A 20,639-nucleotide genomic window follows, 5' to 3' on the forward strand; every position below is an offset into this window, starting at 1 on the left:
CTTTCAGTACTACCAGGGCGACAAAATACTGTATTTGTGTATAAGCCGAAGCAATTGGACAGTCACTCCCAACTTTAAAAACCTTCTTCCTTGAGTATATCCTTACCCCCTTATCTTTCGTGTCTTAGCGGGAACAGCTTCCCACTGCCAGTGTTGTGTCGAATCGGCTGATCTTTGTCTAAGAGCGGGAATTTAAAAAGAATTTTTAAAAAATGTCTATGCCCTCTTAAATACTACAGGTTTACTTTATTTTATTTCTGTCCTAAAATCCACTAATGTCCAAAGAGGAAGGTGGTGAAATGGTTTCTTTAGAGCTTCTAGAACGCTAACCCAGCAGCCTTTTCATGTTGAATCTGGTGCTCTGAATGTCCAGGCTCAGCGGTGGCGAAAGGACCTGGAAGGGGCGGGGTGGTTTGGGACCATACTTTAATTACATGGCCAGGATTGCGACGGTTGGAACTTTGGCATTCGAATAGAGTTTTTTTTGTTTTTAGGTGTCGTCAGCGGGGAGCGGGGCTGGTGGAGCGTGAGGTGAATGTGTCGTTTTGAAACCAAAGGACAGTAAACGCTGCCTCTCCCCAAACTAGACTACCCCGCGGGCCGGCGGCCGTCTTTAGAGAGACAGGAGAGAACATGGCGGCCCCCGGCACCCGGAGTTTCAGCCTCTCAGGACTGCTCCCGGCTCAGACCTCGCTGGAGTACGCCCTGCTCGATGCCGTTACCCAGCAGGAGAAAGACAGTCTGGTCTACCAGTATCTGCAGAAGGTGGACAGCTGGGAGCAGGACTTGTCAATGCCTGAGTTTCCGGAAGGTGAGGGGTGGCTTCTGGGTGGGGAACCCTCCCGGAACCTCCCCTTCCTCGAGGATGGCGCCCTCGCCTGAAGCGGTGGGCGAGGCGGGGTTGTTTCGCTGGCCTCCGGGCTTGGTGCTTCGCCCCACCCAAGCGGCGGATCGCGTGCCTTTCTAGTTCCAGGTGTCTCGAAGCGGTGGCAGACGATGGGTTTCTCAAGGGCAGAGAAGTGCATATTAGTCCTTCTGTCCGGAGTCCACCCTGGAGCTTGATGTTAACTAAGTAGACGCTCCGTGAATGTTTAATGGCTTAGATAGCGTTGACTGAAATGTCCATGCCACCGTCTCCGTGTGTAGTCTGGTTCCTCGGAATCGTCATCATTATTTTCCTGCGTCATCTTAGCCAACCTTTATTGATCACTTCTGTGTGCCATACCTGAACATTTCAGGTGGATTACATTTTATTTAATCTTCTTTACAATCCCATGAGGTACTTTCATTAGTTCTGGTTTACAGTTGAGGAAACTGAGGCAGGGAGGTTAAGTATCTTGCGCAGGCCCTCACAACTAGTGAATCCCAGAATTGGATTATACAGACCCCAGATTTGCTGGTTTCTTAGCCGGGCTGCATTTCTTTCAAAGTTGTGAGACTTTTTATTTTGAAAATCTGAATCATTTTGCTTATTTCCAGGCAAATTGAATCTTGGCTGTGAGCGTTTGGAACCTGAGGGAAGAAATATTCCCAGCAGTGCTGTTCGTGAAGCACAGCTTGCTATGATAAATGAAACTAGTTTCTTTGGTTGGGACTGGTATTGTTTTGCCTGTTGCTTTTGGCATGTCTCCTGGCATGACACTGAAACCCCATGTATAGTTAATTGGTTGAATGCGGCAGGGATCCATTATCTCATGGGAGGTAGATTGAAACCTTATCTTTGACAGCAAAGTATTTTGTGTTTCCAAGCTATTTGCATCCCCTTGAGAAGTGCTTATTTTTTCAGTTGTTAATCCTGTACTGGCTTTGAAATATGATGGAATTCTTAGCAAAAAATTGGGTGTATGAATGCTTATCCCATCAAAGAAACTTTAAACGGTTAGGCGCTCAACTACTAGCTGAAAGGTTGGCAGTTTAAACCCACCTACAGGTGCCTCGGAATACAGGCCTGGCAGTCTGCTTCCGAAAGGTCACAGCCTTGAAAACCCTATGGAGCAGTGCTGCTCTGCACACACTGGGTCACCATGAGTTGAAATCAACTCACTAGCAACTAACGGCAGTTCTTAAGCTTCACGTTCATTCTTCGTAGCTCGTTTGTACTTAATTATGTATGCGATTAGGTCCTCTTAATGTTTGATATTTCCTCTTGTTTTTGCCTACGCGTGTTGATTTTTCACTTCTCACACACAGACTATTACACTATTTTTGAAAGAATTCTAGTTGTTTTAGTAGCTTTTTCTTACTATATTTATGGCCTGCCTCATAGCAGCAGCTTTCCCATCCTCTCTCCTTCACCCTTCCGGCTCCTTTTCTTCTTTCTTCTGTCTTTGGGCCTTTGATCTTTACAGACTTGTATTCATAGTCATTTTCTTTTTCTTTACAAATACTTGTTTTGTCACAGTCATGAAGATACATCATTACTTTTATTTTTACTGTGTATTGATAGAAATGGGTGGTTCTTTGTAATTAATAAAATAATAAATAAATTCAGTTGCCACACCCTTTAAATAATACTGTCATCTCAAAGTTTTTGACTTACTCTAGCCTTAGGAAAAATAATGGTTCATGTTTTGGATAAATTATCTTTTTCTTTTCTTTTAATCATTGTAATCGATTTTGTGTAAATTTCAGGATTAGAATGGCTGAACACAGAAGGACCTATTTCTGTCTACAAAGATCTCTGTGGAAAAGTGGTCGTCCTTGATTTCTTCACCTACTGCTGCATAAACTGTATTCACCTATTGCCTGATCTTCACGCATTAGAACACACGTACTCTGATAAAGGTATCTGCCCTTTAATTCCTTTCTAAGAAATTGTCTTTGCCTGGGAACAGGACGACGCTAGCTGATTTATTTACTCATAAGAGAATGAACACCAAAACTTCATTGATTCTAAAAGTAATTTCTAGTTTATGAGTTAAAGACTCTATGTGCCTTTTCATGAAGGCTTAAGCTTAGTAATAATGGCTTTGCCTACCTAAAAAACCAGCCTTTAGTATATGTCTTTCTCTGAGAATAAGGGCATAATTTACTTTTTTATGACAGAGTTTTTAAAAAGGTCTTTTCTGTATGTGTGGACTGACCAAAATTGTGTTCTCTGAAGAAATGAAATGTATGACCCTAATTTTATACTTTTTTCACTGTGATATAAAAGTTTAGAGATCTTATAAGGAAATGTAATTAGGTTTCTGTTAATTTCAAATGACATGAGCTACAATGGAAAGCAAAATATTATAACAGATTTTTTTCTCTGTCCCTGCTTCATTAAAAAATTATAAATGTTAATATTTTCAAAACACATTGGGAAATTCTCTTTTATGGTATTACAAATTCTGAAGATATGAGAGATTATATTTACTTTGTTGTAGAAGTTCAAAAAAATAACTTATTTTTTCCTAATCTACCTCTCTAAAAAGAATGCATGGGGGAAAATGAAGCTATTATAGGTCACACTTATTTAGGTTTAAATTCACTGAAGCTTCACTGTTGGAGTGGATGAAAAGGAGAGAGAGTCACTGATCTTATGAGAGTAGAGATGAGAATAGAATCTACATGTACAAAAATGAAGAGTACCTTGAAACTTAGTTAAGAAAAAGAGTTATAGATAAAATCTTCAGTGCAGGTGAAATTTCCCATCAGTAAAGATTTGTTGCGAACTCAAATATTCCCAATAGCTAAATCGTGTTTTCAAAAATTCATCTGGTGACTTACAGGAAGATAGTAACATGAGCAAGTCTAATATCACAACCCTCCCACGTAAGCACCAAGAAGAAACCCAAACCCATTGCCGTTGAGTTGATTCCGACTATAGCGACCCTATAGGACAGTAGAACTGCCCCATAGGGTCTCCAGGCAGCAGCTGATGAATTCAGACTGCCAACGTTTTTGCAGCGTAGCATGCTGTAGCTCTTAACCAGTGTGCCACCAGGACTCAATAAAAATGAAGAGTACCTTGAAACTCAGTTAAGAAAAGAAGTTATAGATAAAAGCAACTAAAAATCTGTAATCTCAGCTTTGTAAGAACTCTGAAAATTAGGTGTAAGATTGTAGCAACTAACCACATGCATCTATTATAGGAGACAAAGAAGGGCATCATATAATGTTGTCAACAGTAAACAATTATAAATCTATACGCCTCTAACATCAGAGCCCTGAAATCTATGAAGCAAATACTGACCCAAAAAAAGGGAAAAATAGATAATTCTACAATAACAATTCTATAGTAGTAGCTGGAGACTTCAGTGCACTACTTTCAATAATGGACAGAACATCTAGAAGGAAGATCAGTAGGAAATAAAGGATTTGAGCAATACCATAAACTAGTTAGTCCTAACTGACATGTATACAATACCCCACCCACCAACAGCATAATACACATTCTTCTCCAGTGCACCTGGATTGTTCTCTAGGATAGACCAAACAAGTCTCAATAAATTTATAAAGTTTAAAATCATACGGAGTATCATTTCTGAACACAATGGAGTGAAACTAGAAATTAATAACAGAAGGAAAACTGGAAAATATACAAATATGTGGAAATTAAACAGTACACCATTAACCACTGTGTCAAGAGAGAAATCAGAAAATACTTAGAGGCAAATGAAAATGAAAGCACAACATACCAAAGCTTATGGGATGCAGCGAAGGCAGCATTCAGAGGGAAATTTATAGCAGTAAATGCTGTTGTTGTTTTTTTTTTTTTAAAGAAAACAATAACCTAAGTTTACAGCTTGAGGAGCTAGAAAAAGAAGAGCAGACTAAGCCCATAGCTACTCGAAGGAAGGAAATAACAAAAATCAGGGTGGAAATAAATGAAATAGAAAATAGAAAAGCAGTAGAATCAGCAAAACCAGAACTTTGTTCTTTGAAAAGATAAATAAAATCGACAAACCTTTAGCTAGACTGTCAAAAAAAGAAGATGCAAATAACTAAAATCAGGAATCAATGTGGGGACATTAAAACCAAACCTACAGAAATAAAAAGAATCATGAGAGAATGCTATGAACAGTTGTACACCAACAAATTAGATAACGATGAAATGGATAAATTCCTAGAAACACAAACATGTAAACTATCTAAATTGACTAAAGAAGAAAAAGAAAATCTGAACAGACCCATGACAAGTGAAGAGATTTAAACAGTCATGAAAATCCTCTCGACAAAAAAAAAATTCCTGGGCCAGGTGGCTTCACTGGGGAATTCTACCAAGCGTTTAAAAAATTGGCACTAACCATTCCTAAACTCTTCCAGAATTAAGAGAGAACACTTTTTAACTCATTCTGTGAGGCCAGCATTACCCTGATACCAAAGCCAGTTAAGACACCACAAGAAAAAACAAACTATAAACCAATATCTTATGAATATAGATGCAAAAACCCTCAACAAAATAGCAAACTGAATTCAACAGCATATTAAAAGGATTATACATCATGACCAATTGGGATTTATTTCAGGAATGCAAGGGTGGTTCAACATAAAATCTATCAGTGTCATATGTTATATACCACATTAATAGAACAAAGGAAAAGAACCACATTATCATCTCAGTGGACAGAGAAAAGACATCTGCCAAAATCCAACACCATTTCATGATAAAACCACTCAACAAACTAGTAATAGAAGGGAAATTCTTCAATATGGTAAAGGGATTTATGTAGAAACCTACAGCTAATATAATAGTGGAGAAAGACTGAAAACTTGCCCCTTAAGCTAAGGAACAAAACAAGGATGCCCACTTTCACCACTGCTCTTCAATATTGTACTAGAAGTCTTAGCCAGAGCAGTTACTCAAGAAAAAGGAATAACAAGTATCCAAATTGGGAAGGAAGAAGTATAAATATCCCTCTTCGCAGATGACATGATCCTATATATAGAAAATCCCAAGGAATCCACAAGAAAACTGCTAAAGCTAATAAATGAATTCAGTAAAGTGGCAGGATACAAGGTCAAAAACTGGTTGGGTATCTATACACCAGCAATGAGCAATCTGAAAAGGAAATTAAGAAAGCAATTCAATTTATAGTAGCATCTAAAAGTATAAAATACCTAGAAATAAATTTAACCAGGGAAGTGAAAGACTTGCTGAAATTATAAAACATTAAACTGAAAGGAGACCTAAATAAATGGAAAGACATTTCATGTTCATGGAATTGTTAAGGTGTCAGTAATACCAAAAGTGATCTATAGTTTCAGTGCAATCTCTATCAAAATTCTAACAGCCTTCTTTGTAGAAATGGAAAAGCTAACCTCAAGTTTATATAGAATTGCAAGGGGCCTTGAATAGCCAAAGCAATCTTGAAAAACAACAAAGTAAGAGGACTCATATTTCCCAATTTCAAAACACACTATAAAGCTACAGTAATCAGCAGTCTGGCACTGTTATAAGGATAGACATATAGGCCAATGGAATAGAATTGAGATTCCAGAAATAAACTGATTTGTGACATGGGTGCCAAGTCTGTTGGGGAAAGAATAATCTCTTCAATAAATGGTGCTGTGGCAACTGGATCTCCACATCCAGAATGAAAAAAAAGAATGAAGTTGTACCCATACCTCACCTTATGTACAAGAATTGATTCAGAATGGATTCATGACCTAAGTATAAGAACTAAAACCTTAAGACTCAAAAGCAGGGATACTGCTTCAGGACCTACTTTTCAACAGTGGATTCTTAGATATGACACCAAAAACATGAGCAATGCAAGGCAGAATACATAAATTGAACTTCATCAAAATTAAAAACTTTTGTACATTAGAGGACTTTATCAACAAAGTGAAGAGACAACCTACAGAATGGGATGAACTATTTGAGAACTGTAAATCTAATAAGGGTTTAATATCCAGAATGTATAGAGAACTCCTGCAACTCAACAAGTAAAAGACAACCAACATAGTCAAAAAATGGGCAAAGAACTTGGACAGACATTTCTCCAAAGAAGATACGAAAATGATCCATAAGCACATAAAGAGATGATCAGTGTCATTCATCGTTATTGGAAATGCAAATCAAAGCCACAATGAGATACCACTTCACCCCCACTAAACCAAAACCAAACCAAACCAAACTCATTGCCATTGAGTCAGTTCTGACTCATAGCAACCCTGTAGGACAGAGTGGAACTACCCCATAGGGATTCCAAGGAGCGGCTGGTGGAGTTGAACTGCCATCCTTTTTGTTAGCAGCTGAGCTCTGAACCATTGTGCCACCAAGGCTCCAACTAGGAAGGCTATTATTAGAAAAACAGAAAATAACAAATGTTGATGAGGATGTGGAGAAATTGGAACCCACATCCATTGATAGGGTTGGAAAATGGTGCAGTCGTTTCCGAAAGCAGTTCCTCAAAAAGTTATTACCCTATGACCCAGCAATTGCACTCCTAGGTATATCCCTAAAAGACTTGAAAGCAGGACTCAAACGTACACTTGTACAACAGTGTTAATTTCAGCATTATTCACAGCCAAAGGTAGAAACAACCCAGGTGTCCGTCAACAGATGAATGGAGAAGCAAAACGTGGTATATCCATACAATGGAATATTCAGGTAGGAGTTGTAATCAACTCGACAGCAACAGATTTTTTTGGTTTTACAAAGAGAAATGAAGTTTTGATGCATGGATGCACTTCAGAAACATTATGTGGAGTGAAGTAAGTCAGATACAAAAGGACAAATGTATGATCTCCCTTACATGAAATATTTAGAAAAGGCAAATGCATAGAGACCAAAATTTTTTAGTGATTATCAGGGGTGTGCGGGAGGGGGAATGGGGAGTTAATGCTTAGAGGATACTGAGTTTCTGTTAAAGGTAATGAAAAATTTGGAAGCAGATTGTTGCAATGGTTCCATAACATGGTGGACATAACTAATGTCACTGAATTGTACACGTAAAAATGTTTGAAATGGCAAATGTTTTGTTACAGATATTTTACCACAATAAAAAAAATGTATCTGTATGGATTTAAGAAATATTATGGATATCTCACTATCTCAGAGTTTTGGATGCATGTGTCTTATTCAAGCCATAATGTTTATTGAACATGTGTTAGATGCAGTGTACTCTAATAATTGCCAAGGAAATAAGTAACAAAGTTGAATAAAAAGGACTGTGGAACCTGAGGAATGGAGTAACTAACTTTGTCTGAAAGCATTGGGAAAAGAGTTCTCAAAGACGACAACTGAGGTGGGACTTAGAAAATGTGCAGGAATGCTCCTGAAGATGCAAATGGGGAGGAGGGACACTCCTGGGTAAGGAAGCATCATATAAACAAGCATGGAAGCATGGAAGAGTAGATTTCTTCTAGGAGTGGAAAATAGTTTGATCTGGCAAGATTTTAGGGGCTCATGGTAAAAGTGAAAGTAGGTAGGTTAGGACCACATTGTGAAGGGCTTTGTATAACATTCTAAATAGTTTAGACTTTTTCTCCCATTGAGGAAGGGGAGAAGTTGAAGATTTTGTTTGTTTTTTAATAGAAAAATAATATAATACAGTGTGTGTTTTAGAAAGGCACAATAGACTAGGTTAAGAATCCCAAGGTTTACTATTTCCATACCTAAGATCACCCTTGAAAGACTATATTTTATTAACTTAATAGATTAACCCCATACCTGAAGCAAATTCAGTGATTTCTTAGAATGGGTCCTTGTAATTCCTTCATCATTTTACTGGAAACATAATCTTTGTAACATACTGTGACAAAAAATAAAAATAATTTTACGTACAAATACACTTTTTGAAAGTAATGTACTTTATAAGGGATCTCAAGATTGTAATTTCAAAGAAACATTACTTCAGTAATATGCTACTATATGAAAATGCTGTTAACTTAAAAATAAAAGATTTTTATATTGATCAGAAGATAAGTCTAATTAATATTCACAGAAGCAGGCACCCAGAGCTTGTCACATAAAAGTTTTGTAAGCTATCACTAAATTAGATTTGCTTTCTTGGAGCTAAATGTCTTGTCCAATTACTGATATGTTTCTGAACATATCTGCCAGCAATGCTATTTATATTCTTTTTTTAATTGTGTTTTAGGTGAAAGTTTACAGGGCAAATTAGTTTCTCATTCAAAAATTTATACACAAATTGTTCTGTGATGTTAGTTGCAGTCCACACAATGTCAGCACTCTCTCCCTTTCCCTTTTCACGCTGGGTTCTCCTCGTCATTTGTCCAGGTTTTCTTTCCCTTCCTGCCTTCTCGTCTTTGCTTCTGGGCAGGTGTTGCCCATTTGGTCTCATATATTTGACTGAACTAAGAAGCGCATTCTTCACATGTTACTGTTTTATAGGCCTGTCTAATCTTTGGCTGAAATGTGGACGTCGAGAGTGGCTTCAGTTCTGAGTTAGCAGGGTGTCCATGAGCCATAGTCTTGGGGGCTCTTTCAGTGTCTGTCAGACCAGTAAGTCTGGTCTTTTTTTGTGAATTTGAATTTTGTTCTACATTTTTCTCCTGCTCTGTGCGGGAGCTATTTATATTCATGAAGTAACATTCACCAGCCTATTTTAAATTCCTCAGGATATTTAATTTATTTTATCAGTAAGTCAGAAGTGCTCAGCTGAGTGACGAAGTGCTTATTTGTTCAGAAACACCCTGGAAGAGGCCCCATTTAATACCCAGTGTCCTTCCTCTGTAAAACAGCTTTTAACCATTTGTTATAACTCAGATTTATAATGGTGACCAGTATCACTTTCACAATACAATAAAAGAAATTACAAATGCCAGAGTCTTCAGGCAAAAAGTAAAATTTACTTAATAATATGTAATGGTTCAGATGTTAAAATTTTTTAAAAATGTAAACTGTGTCTTAAGATTGTTATTAATTCATAATAATTTAGCTTCTATTTATATTAAACTGACAGGTGCCAAGGTGTTTTTTTTTCTTTCGTTTGCTACTTGAGAGTTTCTAATTTTTTTTTTTAACCTTTTTATGTTGGATACATTAATGGTGTGCTGTTATATAATGGAGCCCAGGTGGTGCAGCAGTTAAGCACTCTGCTGCTAACCTAAAGATCACCGGTTCAAACCCCCTAGCCGCTCCATGGGAGAAGGTGTGGCAGTCTGCTTCCGTAAAGATTACAGTCTTGGAAACCCTGTGGTGCAGTTCTACTCTGCCCTTTAGGCTCGCTATGAGTCTGAATTGACTTGATAGCGATGGGTTTGGTTTGGTTTTGGTATTACTTAATACCCAGGTGTAGCACAATGACCATTGTCCAAGGAAAAGCACTTTTGTTTTGTAGGGAAACATCTATTAGGAAATATGCCATACTTTAAAATGTGGTAGTAAGTATATGTTAATATATAACTAAATCAGACTTTTAAAACCCTAAATGTCATAATACCAAAACCAAACCAAACCTGTTGCCATTGAGTCGATTCCGACTCACAGTGACCCTACAGGACAGAGTAGAACTGCTCCATAGAGCCAAGGAGCACCTGGTAGATTTGAACTGCTAACCTTTTGGTTAGCAGCCATAGCTCTTTAACCACTATGCCACCAGAGTTTCCAAATGTCATGATACTACCAAGTAAATAGTGCTATTCTCTTCAGTGGTATATGCTGGTTTTTGTTTTACAGTGTATTAAAAATTAATAAGAATGTATTTCTAATTTTATAGTGAAACTAAGCCTAAGTAGGTCAGTGTGTAATTTTACTTTGTGTTAAGGGTCCCTAAAATCACCCCCAGGTTCAAATTCATTCAGAGAATTTACAGAACTCAGCATATAGCATACTCACAGCTGTGATTTATTCCAGCAAAAGAATACATAACAATCTCAGCAGAGAGAAAAAGATACATGGGATGAAGTCTAGGGGAGACCAGGTGTAAGCTTCCAGAGTCTTCTCCCATTGGAGTCACACAGGATAAGTTTAATTCCCCCAGTAAGGAGGTGTGACAATGTGTTTGAAATGTTGTCAGGCAGGGAAGCTCGTTAGAAACTCAGTGCCAAGGGCTTTTACTGGGGACTGGTCACATGGGTAGCTTCTGCCTGGCATGTACTAGAATCCAAGAAGGAAGCAGGCGTTCAACATAAACCATATTATTTGTACAAACAGTTTACGCATACGAGCCACTTTTACCAGTTCTAGAAATGGTGGGAATCCTCCCCAAATTCAGCCTCCCAGATGCCAGCCAAGGGCCAACCTTGTAAGCAGACCTTTCAAAGGACAGCAGTCAGACCTGCTATGTTAACTCTTTTCTGCGCACACTTTATCTTTTATTTTTTCAACCATCCCTCCATTATTCTGTGTTCTTAAATGGTTAAAATACTATGAAAATAGGTCAATTTATGGCACACTTTCAGAGTATTTAATGTGGACATAGCGTAACGTCAACTTTTGACTAGCTGTCAGATTTGCCTCTGATCAGTGCTCCCATTTAGTGTTTAATGACTTTGATCCTTTCATTTTATGTTTCCATTGCTCTTAGAATAAACATTAAAATTTTATCTCTCCAGCATCCTCTTCACACTCTTTTCCTGCCCCAGGGTGTTCTAGCCACCCTGGATTTCCTTGAGTTTCTCAAGAATATCATTACTTTTCTTGCTTTAATGCCTTGACTAGCATACCCTTAGGGAGAGGGAGAAGGGGTAGGAGAAGATGCTGAAGAGATGGGGTTTGGTTTTTATAGTAAGAACAATTAAAAGCCAAACGGATTTTCTGCAAGAAGGTGACATGATCAGATTCCTGTTTTTTGAAAAATCAAGCTCACTCCTGGGTGGATACTAATGGGTAGACAAGAATGGATGTAGGAGATATGCGACAGGGATATTGTCATACTCCTTGTGAAACATGATAATAGCTTGAAATTGGTTATAAGCGATAAAATCAACAGCACTTGGTAATGGATTAGATATGGGTGATAAGGGATGGCTAGTTGGTTATTAGAGACGTCCGAGGTAGGTTTCTGACTTGTATAATTGGGTGGATGGTGGTGACATTCACTGACAGGAAACACTAGAGAAAGGACATGTTTGGAGCGGGATGTCATGGGTTTAGTTTAAGGTATCTTGCATTTATTGAGCTTAAAGTATCTTTGAGACTTAAACTTCATTTTCCATATGAGTTCTCATTGCTCTTAGGATAAAGGTCCAAATCCTTGACTTAACAAGGCTGACTCCTATCTGCATGTTCATTCTCATTTTGTCCCATGCTCCCCTTTGTTCTCTGTGCTAAGTTACCGTCCTCAGTCCTTTCCATCTTGTATGCTTCGTCTTTAGTGTGTGCTGTGTTCTCTCCCGGCACTCCCCTTCAGCACCCTCTTCATCTAGTTAGCACTTTCTCATTGTTCAGATCTCACCACAGTCATCACTTCTTCAAGGAAATGTTGGGATATATTGATGAGAAGGAAAATTATTGAAATATTGGAAGGAGAACGTGCCATGGGTTGGTTAGTAAAAATAGAGTGTGTTAAGTCAGTGAATTCAGATGCTGGGAAAAGTTACACAGGTTGAGGAGGAGGAGACTGCTGGGTATTTGTAATTTTGAGACCTTAAAAATGAGTTTTTTATGAGAAACTAATTTGTGCTGTAAACTTTCACCTAAAGCACAATAAAATTTTTTAAAAAATCATTTAGGAATAAAATTTACAGATCTTTGTGACCAATTTAAAAATATATATATGAGATTTTTGTCAATAACAGAACTCAACCAAATGGACAGAGTGCCAGGTTAAGGTGGAACTAATCAGGTTGCACTCTTGGTTCCTCTGGTTATGAGGCTCTTTCCTCATGTTAATTATTATAATGAAAAAATCCACATGCAAATGAAGTAGACAATTAGGGGCAGAACTTCATGCGATCTAGCTAGCTATACCTTGGAGAGAGGTGAAAGAGGAGTTGGGGGAAGAGGATTATACAGTGCATAAGGGATGAAATCCCAAGGGGATGGGCTGATTATAAATAAAAGGGATTGGAGTAAGCTTGCAAGTTAAAGAAAGAGCTCCTTGGCTCTGTATGCCCGTCACCGCTCATGCTGATGTAGTTGTAGCCAGTGTAAGCAGATTTATCTGTTCTAACTGGAATCATCACTCTGTGGAAGGAACCCTAGTTTGGAAGCAATAGAGCACATTGTTCTGTTGGCTTTTGTGAGTTGACTTGGATTGCCAACTGTGGGCTGGCTGATGTGATTGCCTTCCTTATGCCTTGACACCCCCCTCCCCCAGGAGGTTTAGTGTACCCACGGAAAGTAAAAAACATTGAAGGGAGAGTCAGTAGAAACCTTCCTGACTAACCTCTCAGTAGGCTTGGTAGATCAGATTGCCCTATTATACCTCTCCTTTGTGGCATGTTGTTCTTAGTTGTAGGTGAATCGGCTGTGACTCATGGCTACCCCACAGACAAGAGAATGAAACACTGCCTGGTCTTGCACCATTTTCATGATCATTGGTATGCTTGAGTCTGTATCATTATTTTACATTTGTTAGTGTGATACTTGATTCACATCTGACTTGACTGGTAAAGACAGGGACATTTAATACCAGTCATATGCTAGTTAGTTTTTGTGTCCTTGTTTTATCACTTATTCTAACTAAAGCATAAACTCCTTTAGGAGTTTATACTATACATATGTCCATGATGTACAGTATAGTGCATTGACTAATGCTGGGGGAATTCAGTGCTAGAGTAATTTAAGACTTTCACTTGATCTTAACTTTTCAAGAAAAGATAGCCTCTAGATAATTGAGGCATTCCAAAAAGAAGACGATGGGCTGGGGAAAAGTATAGAAAGAGGTAAAGTGAGCCCATTTATAGTAGTAATAAGAATAATAGCAACAATTAACATTTATTGAGTACTTAAACTATGTATACTTAATTAGTTATCAGGAATTATGGAAGAATATGATTGAATTAAAGTTTTTAATTTTTCTGAATTTATTTCTAGAAAAATTTTCATTTGCCCCATAAGAAATAGTTATACATAGGAACAAACTTCCAACATTTTTGTTTGTTTGTTTGTTTAAGGAAAGCTTAAATGAATAGTAAAAAATAATATAAATAAAATTTGACATAGGCGAAGACGGGAGGGAAGATAGGAGATTTCTAAATATAATAAAAACTAACAACTCACAACAATCTTAAGAAGCAGATTATTCCCATTTTACAGATAAGAAAACTGAGGTACAGAGACAGTAAGCAGTTTGCCAAAGGTCACCTAGCAGTGAATGGTGGAGCTAAGATTTCAGCCCCCCGGAATCTGACTCCATATTCCAAATTTTTCACTACTATGAAAAATAGCCCCATATTGCAGGAGATTTCATAAAGAAATTTTACTAACTTTAACTTTGTAGAGTCAATAGTTGTATCAAATATCTATCTGCATGCATAAAATATATGCACTCATTGCTTATTTGATCCCTTTCTGTTAGCCAAATGCTCTTTCTTTTCAGAGATAAAGTAAAATTGAATAACAGTGCAAGCAATTGTATATTATAAAATTTTAATGGGATAGATAACAAAATGATTTTTGTAGATATTTTTGTAGCATTTATGGTTAAATAAACAAGTATCTGGAAGATGCATACTAGGATGAATAGTTTTTGTGTATTCTGGTTTTCCCCCCAACATGAAGCAAGCTATTTATCTTACATTTAAAGTAGTATTTAAAACAAAAAGAACTATAAAAGTTACTAAATATAAACATTATTATTAAGGGTAAAACATGCAAGGACATGACATACTCATTTTCAGAACAAACAGCAGACAAAAATGAAAATGCTATGAATAATTTGAATGTAAAATTATGTCAGTTATAATTGAGTTATTTTTCTTTCAGTATTAAGAGTTTTTGGTGAGGTTTTAAAAACAGAATTTCTCTTTTAAAATTTTTTCATTAAGAAAGATATAATTTCACTTATAAAAATACAACATTTACTTAAAGAAGCATTTTCAGAATTCCATTAAGTAAGGCTATGAAAGGGGCCTTAGGTCTTGAGTATATTTATCTAATCAATTAATAAAATATCAAACGACAAGATTTACTTCAGCTAAATTATATCTCAATAAATATATTTTTTTAAAAAAGAAAGAAAGTATCTATCATTGCTACTTCCAGGTTTGGAAGAGAATGGTGGCCACCTGATTTCAAATATCTTCACTAATCCTCTCCCTCCCCCCCACCCCAAAACCCATAAGATCAACCAGAAGAGCAAATAAAACCACGTATGACCCTGCATTTAGCAATACTAAAACCAAAACCAAACCAAACCCGTAGCCGTGGAATTGATTCCGACTCATAGCGACTAGGAAACAGAAAATATCATGGCCTTCAAGTTACCTATAAGTTGAGAAATAAACCAAATTCCAATAAAGGTCCTGTTGCTTCAAGCCCAGTAGTTCAGATCTGAGTTTTCTAAGCACTTGCTGCACTGGTTTGGGTTAGTCTCACACATGATGGTTCAGAGGTTAGGCCAAAACTTGTGAGAGTTCACAAACTGAAAGAATCCTTTTCTCCACCTCTATTCCTTTCAGGATTCCCCTCACATACTCCAGTTTCCCTGGTTCCTTGCACCAGAAAGGTAGTGAAGTTTCTTCTATTGTAATTTTAGCCTCCTGCATTGCTTCAAAACTGGGCCCACCAGTAAGGCATGGCTATGAAGGGGTCGGGGGGGTGGGGGGGAACCTGGAAACTCACCCTTATGTGGTTTGCTTTTCCCAGTTTTTACTCCTCTCTACAATCCAACTACTTTTGTTTACTTTTCACAATCCTCAGGTAGATGTGTGTTGTAGGTGTTTTGGCCTGGAGTTAATAGTTGTAAACAGTAGAGGGATAGGCTATTGGGGAATTACACCTCCATAGCAGAAATAGAACTCCAATTTATGTGATTTTGCTCTTCATGCTGATTTGTATAGTTTTTGATGGGTACGTTGGGAGATTTGAATTTACATAGCTGTTATTACCTCTGCTACTTTGGTAGTCAATATTGTGTTTTTTCTCTGAATCCAGCCTAATACTTCTCTTTTTTTTTTCTTTTTCTGAGTGCTTGTTCTAAGAACTATAATAAAACCGAAAACCAAACCTGTTGCCGTTGAGTCCTTTCTGACTATAGGACTGAGTAGAATTGCCCCATAGGGTTTCCAAGGAGCGGCTGGTGGATTTGAACTGCTGACATTTTGGTTAACAGCCGTAACTCTTAACCACTGCGCCACCAGGGCTTGAAGAACTATAATAGGAATTTTAAATAAATCTACCACCTTATATTATAGAAACATTTATTTGTTCTGTTAGTTTGTAGTATTAGGTTATGTTAGAAAAAGAATGGTACTACAATAAATACCAAAAAAAGCAGTCATAGTCGCTGTGAATTTCTGGTGGAGTGGTTAAGAGCTATGGCTGCTAACCTAAAGGCAGGCAGTTCAAATCCACCAGCTGCTCCTTGGAAACCCTATGTGGCAGTTCTATTCTGTCTTGTAGGGTCGCTATGAGTCAGAATCGACTCAATGGCAACAGGTTTTTTTTTTTTTTTTTTAGTTTATTCTAGGTGGAAAAAAGTCACAAAATTTCAAAATCTTCTTAAGAAAATAGTTTCTTTTTTTTTTATATAGCTTTGCCTAGGTAAAGAGCATAAAGAATTTTAATCCTGAAATAGCCCGATGAATTTAATCATATGTGTTTTTATGTCATTATCAAGATTGTCATGAGGTATGTGTTTGTTACATTTTTTTATACATGTGTTTACATGCAGTTGAAGACACTAATATAGGTCTTTCTACTTTTTTTCTTTTTGATCTATGGACTGTTTACATTTATTAATGACCCCAAACCTGATGTATAGGTGATGATATTCAAACTTTAATACTTCATAATGTTCAACTTCTAATTCTTCCCTTTCAGATGGTCTTCTGGTTGTTGGTGTTCACTCAGCTAAGTTTCCAAATGAAAAAGTCCTGGATAACGTTAAGAGTGCCGTTCTTCGCTACAATATCACCCACCCTGTGGTTAATGATGCAGATGCCAGCCTTTGGCAAGAACTAGAAGTCTCCTGCTGGCCAACTCTGGTCATACTTGGACCCCGTGGAAACATGTTGTTTTCCTTGATGGGAGAGGGACACAAAGATAAATTATTCTTATATACTTCGATAGCTTTAAAGTATTACAAAGATAGGGGACAGATCAGAGATAAAACAGTTGGAATAAAACTCTTTAAAGATTCTTTGCCACCTTCACCATTGCTATTTCCTGGCAAAGTAATAGTAGACCATGTTACCGACAGATTAGTAATAGCAGACACTGGACATCATAGAATTTTGGTCGTCTGGAAGAATGGACAGATTCAGTACAGTATTGGAGGTAAAGTGTGCTTCTGATTATGATATATAATGTGTTGTACAGTAAAAAAAAAATAGCTCAAGTAAAAATAGCAAAATTTAAATTTATAAATAACGAATTATAGTGCATTATAGAGAGGCAATATAATATTCATTGACTTATAACTTTATCATGAAATTATTTTGTTAATTTATGTGTAGTATGAGAAGTAGCTTCTTCTTACTCCCTCAAAAATCAAAAATCCCCAAAAGGCTCCATTCAGGTCAAAAGGGGAAAATCTTTAAGTGAGAACTTTAAAGTATATTTGCATATCCTATCTTGTTTTTTCAAAAACTCTTCACTGTTGTATCTTATGAAGGTCCTACCTATATACTTTCTGAATTTCGGACATTTTAAATGAAAGTATTATATTTTACTTCTCATCAAAATATAGCCATATCTTTTCAAAACCTTTTTGTACCCCAGGAACTTGAGATTTAGATTATAAAATAGGTAAGTTAGGAGTTACATATAATTTTACTTTTCTTTTCTTCCATAAGAACTTCAGCATACCCTAGATCCATCCCTTTGGGTAGCAAAATAAGTATCATGCAAGCATGGATCATTTTGTTCCATATCTCTCTGGTCTCAGATCTAAAAAGAGTTCATGTTTACAAGTACATAATAAAATCTGTGAAGCACATTCTTATTAATCCTGCTTGTCTAGGCTCAACTGGCATCTAACATATTAGTCAAAGAGAAGAACAATTCATCTTTTGCAACCATGCTTTTATAATACATGCTGTGTTAGTACATAGAGTAGGGATATCAGAATTCCTAATGGAAATAAGATAATCATATTCATAAGCCCTCATGCTGTTCTTAGTATGACAAGATACTATTTCCTTAGGTCTTGAATTTTTTATGTCTCTTGTTCATAACAAAGGTTAGCTTTGTTGTTGCAGTTACAGTATATGTATTTGTTTTGTGTTGCTTGTTTCGGCTACTTGGTATTCTGATTTATGACAGGCAGTTAAGAGAATTGTTACTCAAAAAGTGTCTGTTGTAGAAGCTTGAATTTACATGGTTTAAAAGGGTTTTTAATATATTCTATAATTTTCAAAACAGGAGAATATTGTCCTTTGTTAAACAGATAAACCAGCGGCAAGCTACATTTCCCAAATCATGTTTCTAGAAATACTGTTATCTTGTGATATATTAATAGCTATTCTTCAGTTTTTTTTTAAATGAATTCTTTGATCAAATACACTTGGGAAACACTGATTTGAGGTGATTTAACAGTTTTTTGTTGTTAGGGTGTCACAGGACTTCTCAGGTCTTTTACTCTGCTAATGTGCCTCATTAATATCCGAGAGGGGGTTAAAATACACAATATTTTCCAATCTGAAGTGACCGTAGAACTCTCCCCCACCCCCCAGGGAATTCCCATCAATAACAACAACAATGGTAGTAATAATAATAATAGCAACAGTAATAGTAATCATAGCAAATACTTGCATAGTGCCTGCTATATGCTTGGCACTATTCTAAGTACTTTACATGTATTAACACATTCAGTTCTCACAGTATTCTGAGGTAGGTACTATTATTAGTCCCATTTTACCGAAGAGGAAACAGAGACAAATCATCATCTAAGAAGACGTAAGAGCTAGGATTTGAACCAAGTCTATTGGGCTCTAGAATTCATATTCATAGCACACAGTTAAGTACTCGGCTGCTAACCAAAAGATACACACCCAGCAGCTCTGCAGGAGAAAGACTTAGTGTAAAGATTACAGCCAAGAAGATCCTGTGGGGCAGTTCTGCTCTTTCACATGAGGTTGTATGAGTTAAAATTGACTCAGTGGCACTGGACAACAATACCCACTGCATTATTCTACCTCTCTTACTAACATCTGGGACAGTAGGATTCTGCAAAGCATAGTTTGGAAATGCTGGCTTAGAGGCTTTAAATGGCTTCCTCTGGTCACAGCAATAACAATTACTTGTATTTTGTGATATACTGTTCACCCCTGAAACTACACATGTATTACAAAAGCAGAGAAGCAGGCCAGTAGACCAGAATCACATTTTGTCTAGACCATTCTTTCTTAAAGTGTATATGAGATGTTATAGAACTTTGTGGCAAGTAAAATAGTAAATATGAGGGATTCTTAATCTGGGGTCCTTGGACTCTTAAGTAGTGCATGAATGGCCCTCGGGATCTAGGAGCCCCTTAAAATTGCAGCATTTTATGGGCATGTGTATTTTTCTGGATTTTCATTGTATTACCAAAGAAGTATATCTTGCAAAATTGTTAAAAATCATTCATCTAGATACTGAAAGATTTAAAATTATTTTTTACCTCTTTCTGGTCTAGCTAATAGGTAATTAAGATGCTTTAAAATTTATTTTCTTATGATATATGATACTGTACTTAAGTGCACTAAGACAGACTAGAAAGGAGGACCTGGCCGTCTCCTTCTGAAAAAAAAAAAAAAAAAGAAATGACCAGTGAAAACCTAATGAATAGCAGCGAAATGTTGTCTGATACAATGTCGGAAGATGAGCCCCTCAGGTTGGAAGGCACTCAAAAGACTACTGGGGAAGAGCTACCTCCTCAAAGTAGAGTCAACCTTAATGATGTGGATGGAGTCAAGCTTTTGGAATCTTCATTTGCTGATTTTGCATGACTCAAAAATGAGAAGAAACAGCTGTAAACATCCATTAATAATTGGAACATGGAAAATATGAACTGTGAATCTAGGAAAATTGGAAGTCATCAGAAATGAAATGGAACGCATAAAGATTGATATTTTAGGCGTTAGTGAGCTGAAATGGACTGGTTTTGGCCATTTTGAGTTGGACAATCATATGGACTACTATGCGGGGAATGACAAATTGAAGAGGGCTGGCATCACATTCATTGTCAAAATGAACATTACAAGATCTCTCCTGTAGTACAGCACTGTCATTGATAGAATATATCCATACGCCTACAAGGAAGACCAGTTAATATGACTGTTATTCAGATTTACTCACCAACCAGTAATGCCAAAGATGAGAAAATTAAAGATTTTTACCAACATCTGCAGTCTGAAATTGATCAAACATACAACCAAGATGCATGGATAATTACTGGTGATTGGAATGCAAAAATTGGAAACGAAGGATCAGTAGTTGGAAGACAAGGCCTTGGTGTTAGAAATGACACCAGAGATCACATGATAGAATTTTGCAAGACCAACGACTTGTTCATTGCAAATACCTTTTTTCAACAACAAAACAGTGATTATACACGTGGACCTCACTGAATGGATGACACAGGAATCAAATCGACTACATCTGTGGAAAGAGATGATGGAAAAGCTCAATATCATCAGTCAGAACAAGGCCAGGG

The 20,639-nt window shown here is 37.0% G+C and overlaps 1 protein-coding gene across 6 annotated transcripts in view; it reads left to right on the forward strand.

The window, feature by feature from the left end:
- Positions 1 to 404: 404 nt before the first annotated feature.
- Positions 405 to 20,639, forward strand: part of NHLRC2 (NHL repeat containing 2) — a 50,999-nt gene continuing 30,764 nt past the window's right edge. For 4 of the 6 annotated variants that reach the window (XR_002823805.1, XR_002823806.1, XM_023729957.1 and 1 more), the window contains exons 1-3: positions 405 to 811; positions 2,632 to 2,784; positions 16,826 to 17,281. Coding sequence is in view for 4 of the 6 variants with exons in the window: in XM_023729957.1 (XP_023585725.1) it covers positions 634 to 811; positions 2,632 to 2,784; positions 16,826 to 17,281 (787 nt within the window). In the remaining 2 variants the exon portion in view is untranslated. The remainder of the gene's footprint in view (positions 812 to 2,631; positions 2,785 to 16,825; positions 17,282 to 20,639) is intronic. The other 2 variants (XM_023729959.1, XM_023729960.1) reach the window with 2 other exon arrangements.

Source organism: Trichechus manatus, unplaced genomic scaffold, assembly GCF_000243295.1.
Source record: "Trichechus manatus latirostris isolate Lorelei unplaced genomic scaffold, TriManLat1.0 scaffold00031, whole genome shotgun sequence".
In the NCBI taxonomy this organism is placed as follows: domain Eukaryota; kingdom Metazoa; phylum Chordata; class Mammalia; order Sirenia; family Trichechidae; genus Trichechus; species Trichechus manatus.